This window comes from Colius striatus, chromosome 2 (genome assembly GCF_028858725.1).
Source record: "Colius striatus isolate bColStr4 chromosome 2, bColStr4.1.hap1, whole genome shotgun sequence".
Taxonomy (NCBI): Eukaryota; Metazoa; Chordata; class Aves; order Coliiformes; family Coliidae; genus Colius; species Colius striatus.
This window is the reverse complement of record NC_084760.1, coordinates 47,539,140-47,553,182: the sequence shown is the minus strand read 5'-3', so window position 1 is coordinate 47,553,182 and position 14,043 is coordinate 47,539,140. Positions and strand designations below refer to the sequence as shown.

The 14,043-nt window shown below is 44.2% G+C and overlaps 1 protein-coding gene across 12 annotated transcripts in view; it reads right to left on the bottom strand.

Annotated features, from left to right (window-relative positions):
* The window catches only part of DTNB (dystrobrevin beta), a 227,257-nt gene that overhangs the window by 97,281 nt on the left and 115,933 nt on the right, over positions 1 to 14,043 (bottom strand). For 10 of the 12 annotated variants that reach the window (XM_061990290.1, XM_061990286.1, XM_061990291.1 and 7 more), the window contains one exon: positions 3,506 to 3,595. The exons of the other annotated variants lie outside the window; for them this stretch is intronic. In XM_061990290.1, the coding sequence (XP_061846274.1) occupies positions 3,506 to 3,595 (90 nt within the window). The remainder of the gene's footprint in view (positions 1 to 3,505; positions 3,596 to 14,043) is intronic. 12 annotated transcript variants of the gene reach the window in all.

Sequence of the window (14,043 nt, the reverse complement as noted above, 5' to 3'; positions counted from 1 at the left end):
GTCAAATATTAGAAAAATGAGCTTGAACAAGCAAAGTATTTGCTACGGAGGGTTAATCAGTAAAGGATGTAAGAGAAGCTGATCCATCATGGTGGCAGGTTTCAAAATTGCTTTGGAATTCATGATGCTGAGAAGTGGAAGATGACAGTGAAAGAAGAAATGGCTTATTCTTCCTGCACTGACCTAAAGGGCCACATGTCCCTTTCATCAAATGATGATGAGCCAAGAGGAAGTATCTCGGAGAGTAAAGATATTGGGGAATATCTTTAAAAAAAGTGATTTTTCCCTTTCTTTTTCTTTTAAAATCCAAAATGCTACAAATGCAGTTTCAGCGAGTCACAAATTTAAAGGAAACCAAATCAAATCAGCCAAGCAGCTAATCACCATCCATCCACCTAGACCAACCAACAAAACTAAAACTCAGAAATACTGTGGCTGCTGTCTTCTGCAGGAAATGCAGAATACATAAAACATTGAAATAATGACACCTCAAGTTGGGCCACTTAATTTTTCTGGTGAAAAGGGGAGCTGAAGTAGAGGCTTCCTGAGGACTTGGGAAAAGGAGGTTTGCCTGTTATGAAACCTCAGTTATGAATGCTGAACTTCGAATTCTGTAACAAACAAGTTATACAAACAAACAAGTGCCCAAGTAATAAAGCACAACTCTGCACTCTGCAGCTGTCTTTGCCTCAAGCACATCCTTTAGGGTGGGGATTTTCTATAATTTCTTTGAAAAGCACTTATCCAATTTGGCTTGCTACCACAATAATACAAGAAAGACAAAAATATGATTGTAAGACAAATTAACCCCACTGTGCTCTGTTTGCTGTATTCCTTATGTAGCTTGTATGGACTTGTTGGATGCAGGTCATCAGTAAATCAAATAATTTTTAATGTGATGAAAAATCCAGCTAATCATGCTTAAAGACCCAGGGAGGGTGTGGAGTCTCCTTCCTTGGAGGTCTTCAAGACCCGCCTGGACACATTCCTATGTGACCTGATCTAGGTGAACCTGCTTCTGCAGGGGGGTTGGACTAGATGATCTCTAAAGGTCCCTTCCAACCCCTACCATTCTATGATTCTATGAAAGGGTCTCTGAGTTTGGCTGAAAGACATGAAAAGATGCTGGGTGACGAAGAGCAAAGGTAAATATACACAAAACTGGAAGAAAGATAAGGTCAAATTTGAAGTAGGGCTGTTTTTCAAAACAGTCAGCACAATCAATCCCTGGGACAGACTGTCAATGAAATGAGTGGCTTCTCCATTGCGGTGTTCTCTGGAACCTATATCTGTAGAGAACTAAGGTATCAGGTTGGGCACAGGGATGAATAAGAATTTAAACTATAAGTGAATATAGTGAATTTAAACTATAAGAGCAGATATTCAGACTAGTACAAGGAAGACATTTTTTGTGCTGAGGATGGTGAGGTCCTGGCACAGGTTGCCCAGAGAAGTGATAGATGCCCCATGCCTGGGAACATTCAGAGTCAGACTGGATGGGGCTCTGAGCAACCTGGTTCGGTGGAAGGTGCTCCTGTCTACAGCAAGGGCTTGGACTACATGGAATTTTAAGGGTCCCACCCAACCCGACCTACTCTGTGATATCAATAGGGTAGGACAGGACCGGACGGGATAGGACAGTAGAGACTAGACTATTTTGTTTGGAAGGTACCTACAACAAACATCTATCCCAACTGACTGCTTCAGGGCTGACTGAAAGTTCAAGCATGTTATTAATGGCATCGTCCAAATGTCTCTTAAATGCCCAAATGCCTCTTAAATGTCCAAATACCTGGACTCTGGTGTGAGATGACAGATAAGATGCTCTGATCGTCTCTGCTGGTCCTGAGGGCTATGCTGCCCTGGCAGGAGGGGGCCTGTGAGGAGTGTAAGATTAGCAGCTGGGCCAGAACTTCAGTCCTGTACCTTGTGTCCAACAGCAGCCCAGAGCAGATACAAACAAAAGAGAAGTGAGAAAGGGAATGGTGATCATTACAAGAAAAGCTGTCCGCAAGTGAGATTTATTGCCATCCTAGTCAGAAAGACAGTTTGCAGGGGCAGACTGGAGTACACTGAGGATCTGCACACAGCCTGTCAAAAGCAGAAAGCCACCCTGTTGTATAAGAATTTGGGGAGGGTGAGGGGTGAAGACCAAAAGAAGTGACAGTGAACTACACATTTCATCAAGTCTTCTGTGCTGACTTGGAAGACATTCCCACGCACAATGAAACCAAGATTGAAAGGATTCTCTTTGCATTTGGCTTCTCCTAGGAGCACACTAGTACTCTGGTAGCAAGTGCCGCCTTAAAATTTGAAGGCCTAGAAGACTGAGAACCTCTCCTCCAACCGGTGGTAACATGGCAGCTACGAGCTGCACATAGTATTTCAATCTGCCACATACTCTGCAAGATGCCTCCTTTATATCTCAAAGTCTACAATTACAGTAATTGAGTGAAGGTAAGAGTCTGGAATTCCTTGGGTTTTATTGTCTTGTGGACAATATTATGGGCTTTCAGTTCATAGCAGGTGATAGCAGACAACGGTGATTCCCCACCAAGAAAAAAAACAACTTTCCTTAGAGATGGAGACAGCCAGAACACACTTCATCAAAACAGCAGTGGAATACACATTTCTGTATGTCAGAGAGATGAAACAGGACTTGCAAAATATTATCCAGAGGATGACAGGCTGGACAGACCAAGGCCTTTACACAGAGCCTTCAGATCACTAAACCTTTTCATTTCCAGCATGAAATAGGAGACGTGTGTGCTGGGGCTTTAGGGCAAAATTTCTCTACATAGACACAAACATGAAACATAAATGTGCATAAATACTAAAGCTAAGATAAAAGACATAAATTCTTCAAAGTATGAATCTTTTTTTGGAAAGGCATAGACAGAAATAGTTGCATTAAGCAGGTCATGTTGACAGGGTGGAAAGAGCTAGCTTGTTTAGCACAGGTAACAAAGATGGTGACAGGATGAGTGACTGCATTTGGAGTGGAGGGCGAAAAGCAGCAAAGAGAAAGAACAGTTAAGAGTTGTCTTAAGAGTTAAGGATGGGTCTTGGAGTAGCCTGGTCTGGTGGGAGGTGTCCCTGCCCAGGGCAGTGGGGCTGGAACGAGACAAACTTTAAAGTCTCTTCCCACTCAAACCATTCTGGAATTCAATGATTCTATGAAATTAGACAGTTTCCCACTGGTGAAAGATAAGAGTCCAGAATGGTCTTGGAGAGAAAAATTATCTACCCCATTTGGCAAGATGTTCATGTACGGGATTCTTTAACACAGCAAATGCAACAGGGTGAGAATGAGCACAAATTGATCCTTTCTCATCTGAAGTTTTCCCCTGTGCATACTTGTGTGTGCATGGATGCATATTTCTCTGGTTTTAGAAGATTTTGGAGAACACTAAATAGATTCCCCTCCGTTTGCCAATGGAAGTCAAAATACCTTTGATTGGACCCCGACCTGTCCCCGCTCCGGGAATGCTTCCCTAACACTAACCGTGCACCACTCTGTAGCCGCGTCACAAAGGTGGCTATCAGCATGTGCTCATCAGCTACCGGGCTGGCACCGGCCGGGCTGCACTGGGACCTGCGGCCAAGGGAGGCAAAAGAGAGCAAACAAAACACAACAAAGCAAAACATTAATGAATGTTAACAAAACAAACAGTTAAAAACGAAACAAACAGATGAGTAACTAAAAATGGAAATATGTTTCCAAGAGTCATGTGAAAAGGATTCTTTCTGGAGTTAAAAGACTGAAACACAAATTAGAGGAACATGTGGGTGCCTGAATATGCAATGAATGCAGCTGTGGAGCTTCCCCGAGCCTGCTGTCACTCTGGGAGAGTGGGATCACCCTAAGCAACATGATGGAAAGCATCAGACTGCAGCAGTGTCGTTGCACTGGGAACCATGTTGCAGGGAGCCACTGGGAACAGCCTGGAGCTCCAGCCTGAGCAGAACTTACCCTTCTGAAACAGCTCCAGAAAGACTCCAAACCACACTGGGTTGCAGTTTTATTTCCATGTCTAAAATCAGAACTGAAAGCGTCCAGGCTCTTTCACTCGTAACATAGGTCCACCAAACAAAAATACAAGGAAAGTGATAAAACCCTAAAAATATCAGTGGGTGGTATCAACCCAACTGTTCCGTGACAGGGATCTATTAAATGACAGAGTATTTTGTTTTGAGAAATCGTAAAAACAAAGCTACTGTAGTTTTGAACAGATCAATGAATCGAGATTGAATGCAAGAAATATTTGTCAGAAATAATCCCACATAAATAACTATTTGTGTATATGGTGTGAGTAAAATGTGCTGGTTTCCACAATGCTTGAGACAGTAGCATCTCAAAACCCCTAAGAGAACACAGCAAAACGAGTTTTTCTTGTGTCCCAGGCACGTACACAAAGGTAGCAACATTTTCAACTTCAAGTCAAAGAGGGATATATCAATCCTGCTATCCTAAACGTCCTCCACAGCCAGGCCAAGTTGTGCCTACAGGACTCCAGCCTGCTTTTCCACCACATGATATGGTGTGTGTGTGTAGAGGAAGCATCCCTCTCTCTTGGCAGATGAGAAGTCCCATGCAGATATGAGATCAGACGGTAACTTACAAAATGATGCTTGAACACACATCACTATTATTTTAGCATAATATGCATTTCTTCCTAAAATACAAGTGTATGAGGAATCCTATTTTTCACTTCCATATCAGGTATTAAAGCAACTCTTTCAAGTATAACTGCAGTGAACTCCTTCTCCACACATATGTCCAGCAAGTATTTGTTTCAGCAGCTTTTTAAACATGGCATTTATTGCTTTAAGTATCATTAAATTGACACTACGAAAACAGAATTCACATTTTTTAGGCATACAAACTCTTTTCTTCTCTGCTATATGCAGCAACATGTCAGAGAAGCCTGCCAGAAGCAGAATAAGACCTTATAAAAAAAGAGGCAAAATGGAATTACCCACGTCAACCCCTCCAGGCAGTGAGAATCTTTGTAATAATGTGCTTGTAATAAGAAAGAGACTTAACATTAACCATTGCACAGGAGAATTTTCAAGCAGTCTACACCTCATGAAGGCTGATTAGTAGTAAGTGCTGAAAAGCTGTATTTTGGAGATGCTTTATAGCAGACACAGTGCTGCAACCACAACAATTAAGATTCCATTTTCATTATCACTCATTACACATGATCTTTTGAAAAGGAACAAGCCCACCAGAAATGAGCGTATTTTTAACTCAATAGGTTTGACAATGATTAGCACTCCTGGTTTGGGAAGAAAAATGAGAGTTAAATTAACATGAATCTGAACACTGCTCCAAGCACATTTTTCCATCCCCATCTCTGAAGAGGGGTAAGTTTGCCCAGTGGGATCCCAACTTCCTCCAGAAGTTGCACAAATGCAAGCTTCATGGACATGGGTTAGTGGTGGGCTTGGCACTGTGAGGGGAGGGGCTGGACTGGAGGAGCTTAAAGGTCTTTTCCAACTGAAACAATTCTATGATTCTATGATCCACTGTCCTCATATCTCCCTGGCTGAACAAGTTGCTCTATTTGCAAAAGGCTGACTGTTTATCCCCTAAAGCAGAGCCGCCATAGCAGAAGAAAACAGAATTTATGTTATGCTGACACGTACCTTTAATTCTTGCTTCCAGAGGGTTTGCCTTTACTGAAGTCAGCTCCTCTGGGAAAGCTTGAGATAACTACAGACAAGCTTAACTCTTTGTCCACTTCGTCAGTACAATACCCGCTGAATGTTTGCACAGCAACTAGTGCTCATGCAAAGCAGCTGTAGCATGTGAATTTATAGCCAAGCAGCAGTGCAGATGGAAAAAATTAGAAGCAAGACAGTGCTACTGAGGGCACAGGAAAAAAATCCCAAATCTAGTATATACACCTAAATCTTCAAAATGTATTTCATGTTGGTCTCAGATAAGGTGAAAAATTGTTTGATGTGTCACTCTGCTTCCCTGTGCCACATACCAATGTTGCCTGTTGCATGTGACCAAACCTGTACTATCACCAGTCTATTTCCACCCAGCTTCACATGAAGCAACTGGCACCTTGGAAACATCATCAGTACAACTGAACTGTTTCTGGTGCCCTCTGCTGCTACGGCTCTGCTTTATGAGCAGGGATTTACTGAAAGGCCACTCACATGGCAGAATCACAAGATGTATGCTCAGCTTGGGATCATTGAATCCCAGAAGAGATTGGGTGTGAAAAGACCTTAAAGTTTCTCTTATTCCTCTACCCTGGACAGGGACAAGTTCCACCAGACCAGGCTGCTCCAAGACCCATTCAACCTGCCCTTGAACACTGACAGGGATGGGGCAGCCACAGTCTCTCTCTGAGGAACCTGTGACAGGGTCTCATCACCCTCACAGCTTGGAAGAACTTCTTCCCAAGAGCTCATCTCAGTCTGCCCTCTGTCACTTTGGAGCCATCCCCTCTTGTCCTGTCCTCCAGGCCTATGGACAAAGTCCCTCTCAGCCTTTCTTGTCAGCCCTTTAGGGACTGGAGGCTGTTGGAAGGTCTCCCCAGAGCCTTCTCTGCTGCAGGCTAAACACTCCCTACTCTCTCAGTCTGTCTCTACAGCAGAGGGGCTCCAGCCCTCACATCATCTCCGTGGCCTCCTCTGGACTCGCTCCAGCAGCTCCATGTCCTCATGCTGTTGTTGCCCAGAGCTGGAGGCAGCACTGCAAGGGCATCTCCCCAGAGCAGAGCAGAGCAGAGGGCAGTATTCCTGCAGCTGGCCAGAAAGGAACCTCCTGAGGTTCACCAAGGGAGTGCTGGTGGGCAGTAAATAAACATGAGCAGCAATGTCCCCTCGTGGGCAAGAAGGCACATGGCATCCTGGGAGGCATCAAAAGAGTATGTCCAGCAGCTCAAGGGAGGTTCTCCTCCCCCTGTCCTCTGCCCTGATGAGGCCTCATCTGGAGTCCTGTGTCCAGCTCTGGGCTCCTCAACTCAAGAGAGACGGGTAACTGCCGGAGAGAGGCCAGTGCAGGGCTACCAAGATGCTGAGGGCATTGGAACAGCTCTGTGAGGAGGAAAGGCTGCGGGACCTGGGGCTGTTCAGCCTGGAGAAGAGAAGGCTGAGGGGGGGACATCATCAACACTTTTAAGTACCTAAGAGGTGGATGTCAGGAGGTGACACTAGAACCCAGCAAGTGCCACTGGCACAGGAGGAGAAACTTGTTTGTTGTTGAGGTGAGGGAGCCCTGGCCCAGGCTGCCCAGGGAGGGTGTGGAGGCTCCTTCTCGGGAGGTTTCCAAACCCGCCTGGATACATTCCTGTGCCCCCTGATGGAGGGGAATCTGCTTGAGCAGGGGCTTGGGCTAGATGAGCTCTGCATGGTCCTGCCAAACCCCAACCATTCTGGGATTCTGTATTTCTACAAACCCCAATCACAGTATCATCTCCTTTTTTGTTGGTACTTTGTAGATTTGCGTTCAGCTCCTCATCCACTACAGTTCCTCAGACACTTGTCAGCAATAGGCCCACCTGGTTGGTCATTTTGCTCTTCTTACTTATACACTTAATTTTGTTTTCTGTCACTCAAAGCCGTCTTTATTAATTTCATCTTATCCTACAGAACCGTTCTGGATTAGAGGCTTGGTCTCTGGAGAACCCCCAGTGCCTCCCTTGCACAGTGTCAGTGTAACATTTGTGCAGGCCCGTTTCCTATCTCTTCATGCATCTGCAAGGACACCAACTGAGTGAAACTGAGTGAAATTGGGAACAGACCCCGTGGGATCACACTGACAAGCACTCCCTCTTTGGAAGGAAAATATTGATATTTTATTTCTCCAACTGCAATTTTTCAGCTGGTGCTGCACCCACATACCAGCAGTTTCAACCAGTCCACATTTACCTACTTTATTTATGAAAATACCATATGGGACAGAGCTTCATGAGTCAATTCATTTTAAATTAGTGCTTCCTCCCCCTTCACAAGGCCACCCACCCAGGCAGAACCACCCAATTTCCATCCTTTGACACGACTTATTCTCCACATATATGTCAGCTATTTTTATTCCCTACCCCTCTACGTGGGCACAGAACGATTGTTTTAGGTGTTCAGGAATCTGAAGGTATCCTTTTGACTTTCTGACATGTATTTCAGCAAAAATACTTCTTTATATAACCTGAGAGCGGAGAAACAGCAGTGTCATCTCCTGACATCACACCACCCCTCTCTTTTTGTCTTTTTTTTTTGTCCCCCTGAGTAAAACACCAGCGTGCACAGGAACAGGCCCATGTCCTGCAGCGCTGGGACAGCAAAAGGCTGGTGGCTGCTGGGGACAAGGACACTTTGGTTCTGCTGCAGATGCAGTCACAGCTCTACTTGTGCCTCTCTGAGATATCATTTAAAACCTGAAGTCTGGGAAGGTTCATTGCTGAAAAAATACCTTTAGAAAGTTAATTTTTGTCTGGTGCTTTGAGTCATGTCTATATCTTCCGAGAAAATTATTAGTCATCTCCCAAAATGACAAGTTGCCTTTAACATGGCCTGAATTGGGACAGTGGTCAAACACACTGCTGAGGGCTTGCTTTGCTGTGCTTTAAAAAAAATGACTATATCTCTGACAGAAAAACTCAGAACTATACTATGACCACAGGATTTCAGTTTTCAGAAGATGGTACCAAGGACAAAATATAACTTCCTTTCCTCCCTTAGCCACATGCTGTAACTGAATTCCCTGAATATGTTACCCAGTTTTTTCATATAATGAGAGCCAAGTAAAATAGACAATTCATTTAAAATTCTAACCAAAATAGACAGTTCATTTAAAATCCTGGAATTTACAGCAAGAAACTCCTGCAAATTTCTATTGTGCTGGTTCACAACTTTTTAAATCTATACAAAATTGCACAGTGCTACTCTGGCTACTGAGAAGGAAAAGAGCTTTTGAAAGAGTTGCCAGGATGTTATCTAGAAGGGTCTCTTGTTCCCTGTCACATTACTTTTCCCTGTGATTGACTTAAACAGATGTTAAGGTCAAAAAGGATAATTACCCCCATTCTCTGCATACTACAGACAATGAAATTTAGCACTGTAATTTCTGAAGTAAAGCCATGTCTCTAACTGACCTGCAGCACTGATCTGACAGTGATATAATCTGGTTTAAAGATTTAAAGTCCTGGGGAAGCTGCCACCTTCCCTGAATGCTCTAAACAATCTTTTCATTCCTTCAGACCCCTACCTCCATCAGGAAAGACAATGGGGTGTACATCCAAGCTGACAATATCCCACTATAATTACATAGGGAAATCACAGAATCATGGAATTGTTTTGGTTGGAAAATACCTTTGAGATCAGGGTCAACCACTGACCTCACACTGCCAAGGAGTGCAGCACAGTCCAATAGCAGCAGCATGGATGGTCAGGCATTAAAGCAGAGAATACAGGAAAAACTTATGATCTTCGAACACTAGAATTGCACATAGAGGACAGGGAGACTGAGGAGCCAGAAAAGTAGCTGCAGAAGGAGAGCAGTGATAAAACCTGTTTGAATATGTATACTGCTGTAAAATTACTTCATAGAACCCCAAAATCTTAGTCAGGAAACTTACACCAAACTTGTGGAAGAAGATGTGGAACTGATGACTTGAACAAAAATGAAATTATCAGCATCATAGTGTGGCAGGCAGGTCAAGGGAGGGGGTGACCCTTCCCCTCTGCTCAATACTGGCGAGGTCACCCTGGGAGTGCTGGGTCCAGAGCTGGGCTCCCCAGTACAAGAGAAAAAGGTGGACAAACTGGGGAGAGTCCAGCACGGGGTCACTGAGGTGCTGAAGAGCCAGAGCATCTCTGCTGTGGCGAGAGACTGACAGAGCTGGGACTGCTCGGCTGGAAGCAGAGCAGGCTCTGGGGCATGGGAGCCAAGGCTGTCATGGCTTTGCAATAGCTCCAGGGAGGGATGAGGACTCCATCACCTCCCTGGGCAGCCTGGGACAGGGGCTGACAACCCTCTCAGGAACAAAGTTCTTCCTCAGCTGAGGTGCTGAGGGACATGGGTTAGTGGTGGGCTTGGCATTGTGAGGACAGTGGTTGGACTCCATGGGCTTCAAGGTCTTTTCCAACCCAAATGATTCTATGATTCTATGAATGAGGAATATTACTTCAGCAGCAGCATGTAAGATAAACTGAAGTAACATTACTGGAGAAAGGAAGAAACTACAGAAGAGGTGAAAGTAGGTCAAATGAGAAGTGGTGTGAAGGGGGTCCAAAGCTCTCACAACCGAGGCAGGTTAGAAGATAACACCAGTGCAGCATGAGGATGAAGCACAGCTGTCCTGCCCACAGGCCCTGTGTCCCGTTTTCATGCAGCATCCACGAGACACTTGCTGCCTGTAGGATGGGCGTGCAGAGTGGCACCTGCGTAGTGTCCAAGGTCTGCATTAGCCCCAGGCTGTCTGCATGCTGTCAGAAAGAGAGAAACCCCTTTCACATCTACGTTTCAACCCCAAGACTTGTTTTAGATTTTACTCACATATTCTCTTCTTGATCTTGAATCTCATCGCCACTTTAGAAGACTGTATAGATGTCTCAACAATTCCCCTTGCAGATGCCCTCTGACCATTTTTTTTCTCCCCATCAAACTCTCTGTGCGCTCAATGCATTTTCCTCAACTCACACCCCACAGACTCACAATCACACCCAGAGGACTTTAAAAAACACAAGTTTAAAATAAACATCTATAGACATCTAGACATCAATTTAAAAAATAAGTACTGGAATACAGATTTTTTGATGTAAATGGTTAAACTGATACATGATACTGCCCTTGTCTTCATCCTTTCCTCTTCCCTGCTGTCTCTTTCTCTTTCATCTTGTTATATTGTCACATTTTCACTGAGCAAGGTTACATGTGAGCTGAGATCTCCCTTGTCTCTAGACAAATTTTTATTTCTTTCCTAGAAAGAAAATCTATTTTGTATTATGTAGGTATGTATAGGGTGTTATGAGTGTATAGAGGTGCATTATGAATCATGGCACAAACACGGCTGGCCACCCTGGCCACAGCTCTAACAGCAATCCAGGCAGTGACACAACCAATCCAGGCTCATACTACTCAACCCTCTTTCCCAGAACCTTTTTGTGGATGAAACTATGGCTAAAGTGGGTCTAGGATCTCTAAAAGTCACACAGGTCTAAGAAGCAGAATATAAGAAAATTAATGTACTCCACCTGTGTCAAAGAAAAATGGCAGAGCAGACAATAACAGTAGTTTCAGACACTTTCAGGTGGAATTGGTGACTGGACGGCTAGAAGGAAATGTCAGAGAGATGAATGTAGACATGGGAACAAAGGAGAAAAAAGGCACATTGGAAATTGTCAGGAGATAAATTAAGTTAGCCAAGCAAATAAAAATCTGTGGGTTACAGAACTTAAAAAAGCCAAGGGTCAGCATCAATGACACAGATACAAAATACATCAATGAAAAGCTGATGGCAGAGGTAAGTTGCTGGAGGTCTGATCAAAAAGCTGGAAATTACCCAGCTGGGCATGGATCTGCAAACCCAGAGAAGGACACAACTCAGGGGGGGAAATCAGTGGTACTGGAGACAGCAAAGTTAAACAAGGATAAACAAAATGAAGGCAGGAGGAGTATAAGGGACTAGGAAGAGCAGATCATCGGTGATCTTAGGAGTAAAAGACAGAAAAAAACTTGAGTTAGTGGAAAGAAAAGTTCTCAGATAGGAAAAAGGAAAGCTTTTGAATACTGCCTAGGCGGGTGACAGCATATCCCTTTCAACTTCAGTTCTTAAGTTGAAAGCTATTTTAGGCTGTAAGAACATGTTTCACCTGACGAAATGCAACATCTATAGTCCCCAGGCTGCTTAGAAATCAGGGAAAAAAAAGAGAAATATTTTCTTGTATTACAGGTTACAAATATAGTGACTTTTTATAGGCTGGGTTGTTGGAAACCTCTTCTAAAGACCCTTCTCAGTCCAAGTCCACTTCTGCCTCTCTGAAAGGCTTATTAAGAGGCTTCTTAATAAGAACTAGCTGTCTGCACTCCCTTTAGGGGCAATGAGAAAGCAAAGAGACATTGCTGGACTGTTCTCATCCTAAAGGAGGTATCTATATGAGGTCTAAATCACGCTCCAGAAGAATTTTCCTGTCCACATACACTAGGTAGGAAGTCTGCTACAGCTGGCTTAGGAGGAAATGTCACCTGTAGACAGTTGAGCAGTTGAGGTGATTGTCACTCTTACACATCTATAGGACCCATAATGGTAACAGAGATGTAGACAAGACTTTTGGAAAAAATAAAAAAAACCCAGAGAATGTTCCACTCATCTTTTCACCTTATATATACAAATTAACAAGCTTGAAATACAGTGCATTTCAATTCTGACGTGGACCTGCAATGTGCAAGATGCTGCAACACCTCCAGACTGACCACAGCTGCTGAGAAAACAAATGGTAGAGACAAGTATTTAAAGAGGGAAGTCCATGTCATTAACCTAATGGAGGACAGACTGTTCTGGGGAGCAAAGTTACTGAAAAAAGAATACTGCACGTTGACCACAACAGGAGAAAAAAAAGTTATTACTGAAGTAATTTAAAGAAATTAGCTGAAACAAGTAACATTTCATGGGCTTGGCCTAGTCCTTAGAGAAGACACATAATCATTTCCATTTATTTAGAAAGGCTCATTGGTTGTAAAGATCATAGAAATACTGTGTTTTGTTGTATCATAGGTAACAAATACAGGCAAAGTTGCATTAAAATACCCCCTTTGTAGATGTCTCAATAAATGGAAACATCTGTCTCCCAAATGTGATACCACACTATCAAATGTAAACATGCCACCAAATCAAATGCCTTTTTTCATTTAGAAACTTACATTTTGTAAGATGAAAAAGATCAAAATTGTAATGTTACAATATAAACGCAACAAAATAATCCCCAGCTGAGCGTGGCCATGGCTACACTTCTGCTCCCACAACTCTCTGCTTACTAGGAAAAAACTTTCTCTGACCTCATTCTGTCTATAGCATTTTGGAGCCAACAGCAAGCTCCCTGTCTCATGCAAAATATAGTTATTGAAATGGTGAGAGCTGAAGGGTTCACTGCCCTCTGGATATCTTCCCACTGAAAGCAGAGGATGGGGAGGCTGGCAATGCTAGAGGTTTCTCTGAGATGTGCATGGGCTGAAGAGAAGCACTGATGAGGGCTTGCTTAGTTGGTTGTTTTTTACTTTCTAGTGCATAAAAAAACGGATAAAAATCCTGTTCCTTCAGCTCAGTCTTATTCCCAACAAAACAGTTGTCTATGAGAGATTCTTTTCATGTTTTTAACAGCAGGAAATCACAGAAAGAGGTTTTAATCCTGCCCCGCTCTGAATGGGGTGTTTGCCGTACCCTGGAAGAGTGAGTGCAGCTGAGCCCTGTCCTGAGGAGCCCTGTCCTTTTGAGGCAGAGTGGCTACAAAGCTGTCCTGCAGAAAAAGACTAGAGGGGTGTTGATCGACACCATGATTGAACACGTTGATATTGATAGAACATGAGGCAGCAGCGAGTCCAGGTGGGCAAGAAGGCCAGTGGCACCCTGGCTTGTATCAGCAGTGGTGTGGCAGCAGGCCCAGGGCAGTGGCCGTGCCCTGTGCTGGGCCCTGGTGAGGCCGCAGCTCGAGTGCTGTGTTCAGTGTTGGGCCCCTCACTGCCAGAGGGACACTGAGGGGCCGCAGCGTGTCCAGAGCCGGGCAGCGGAGCTGGGGAAGGGGCTGGAGCACAAGTGTGCTGGGGAGGGGCTGAGGGCCCTGGGGGTGTTCAGCCTGGACCACAGGAGCCTGAAGGGAGACATCATCACTCTCTGCAACTGACAGGAAGTTGTAGTGATGTGGGAGTCAGTCTCTGCTCCCCAGTAGTGAATGACAGGACAAGAGGAAATGGCCTCAAGTTGCCCCAGGGGACGTTTAGATTGGAGTTGAGGAAGGAATTTTTTATCAAGAAGGTTATTAAGCACTGGAACAGCCTACCCAGGGAGGTGGTGGAGACATCATCTCTAG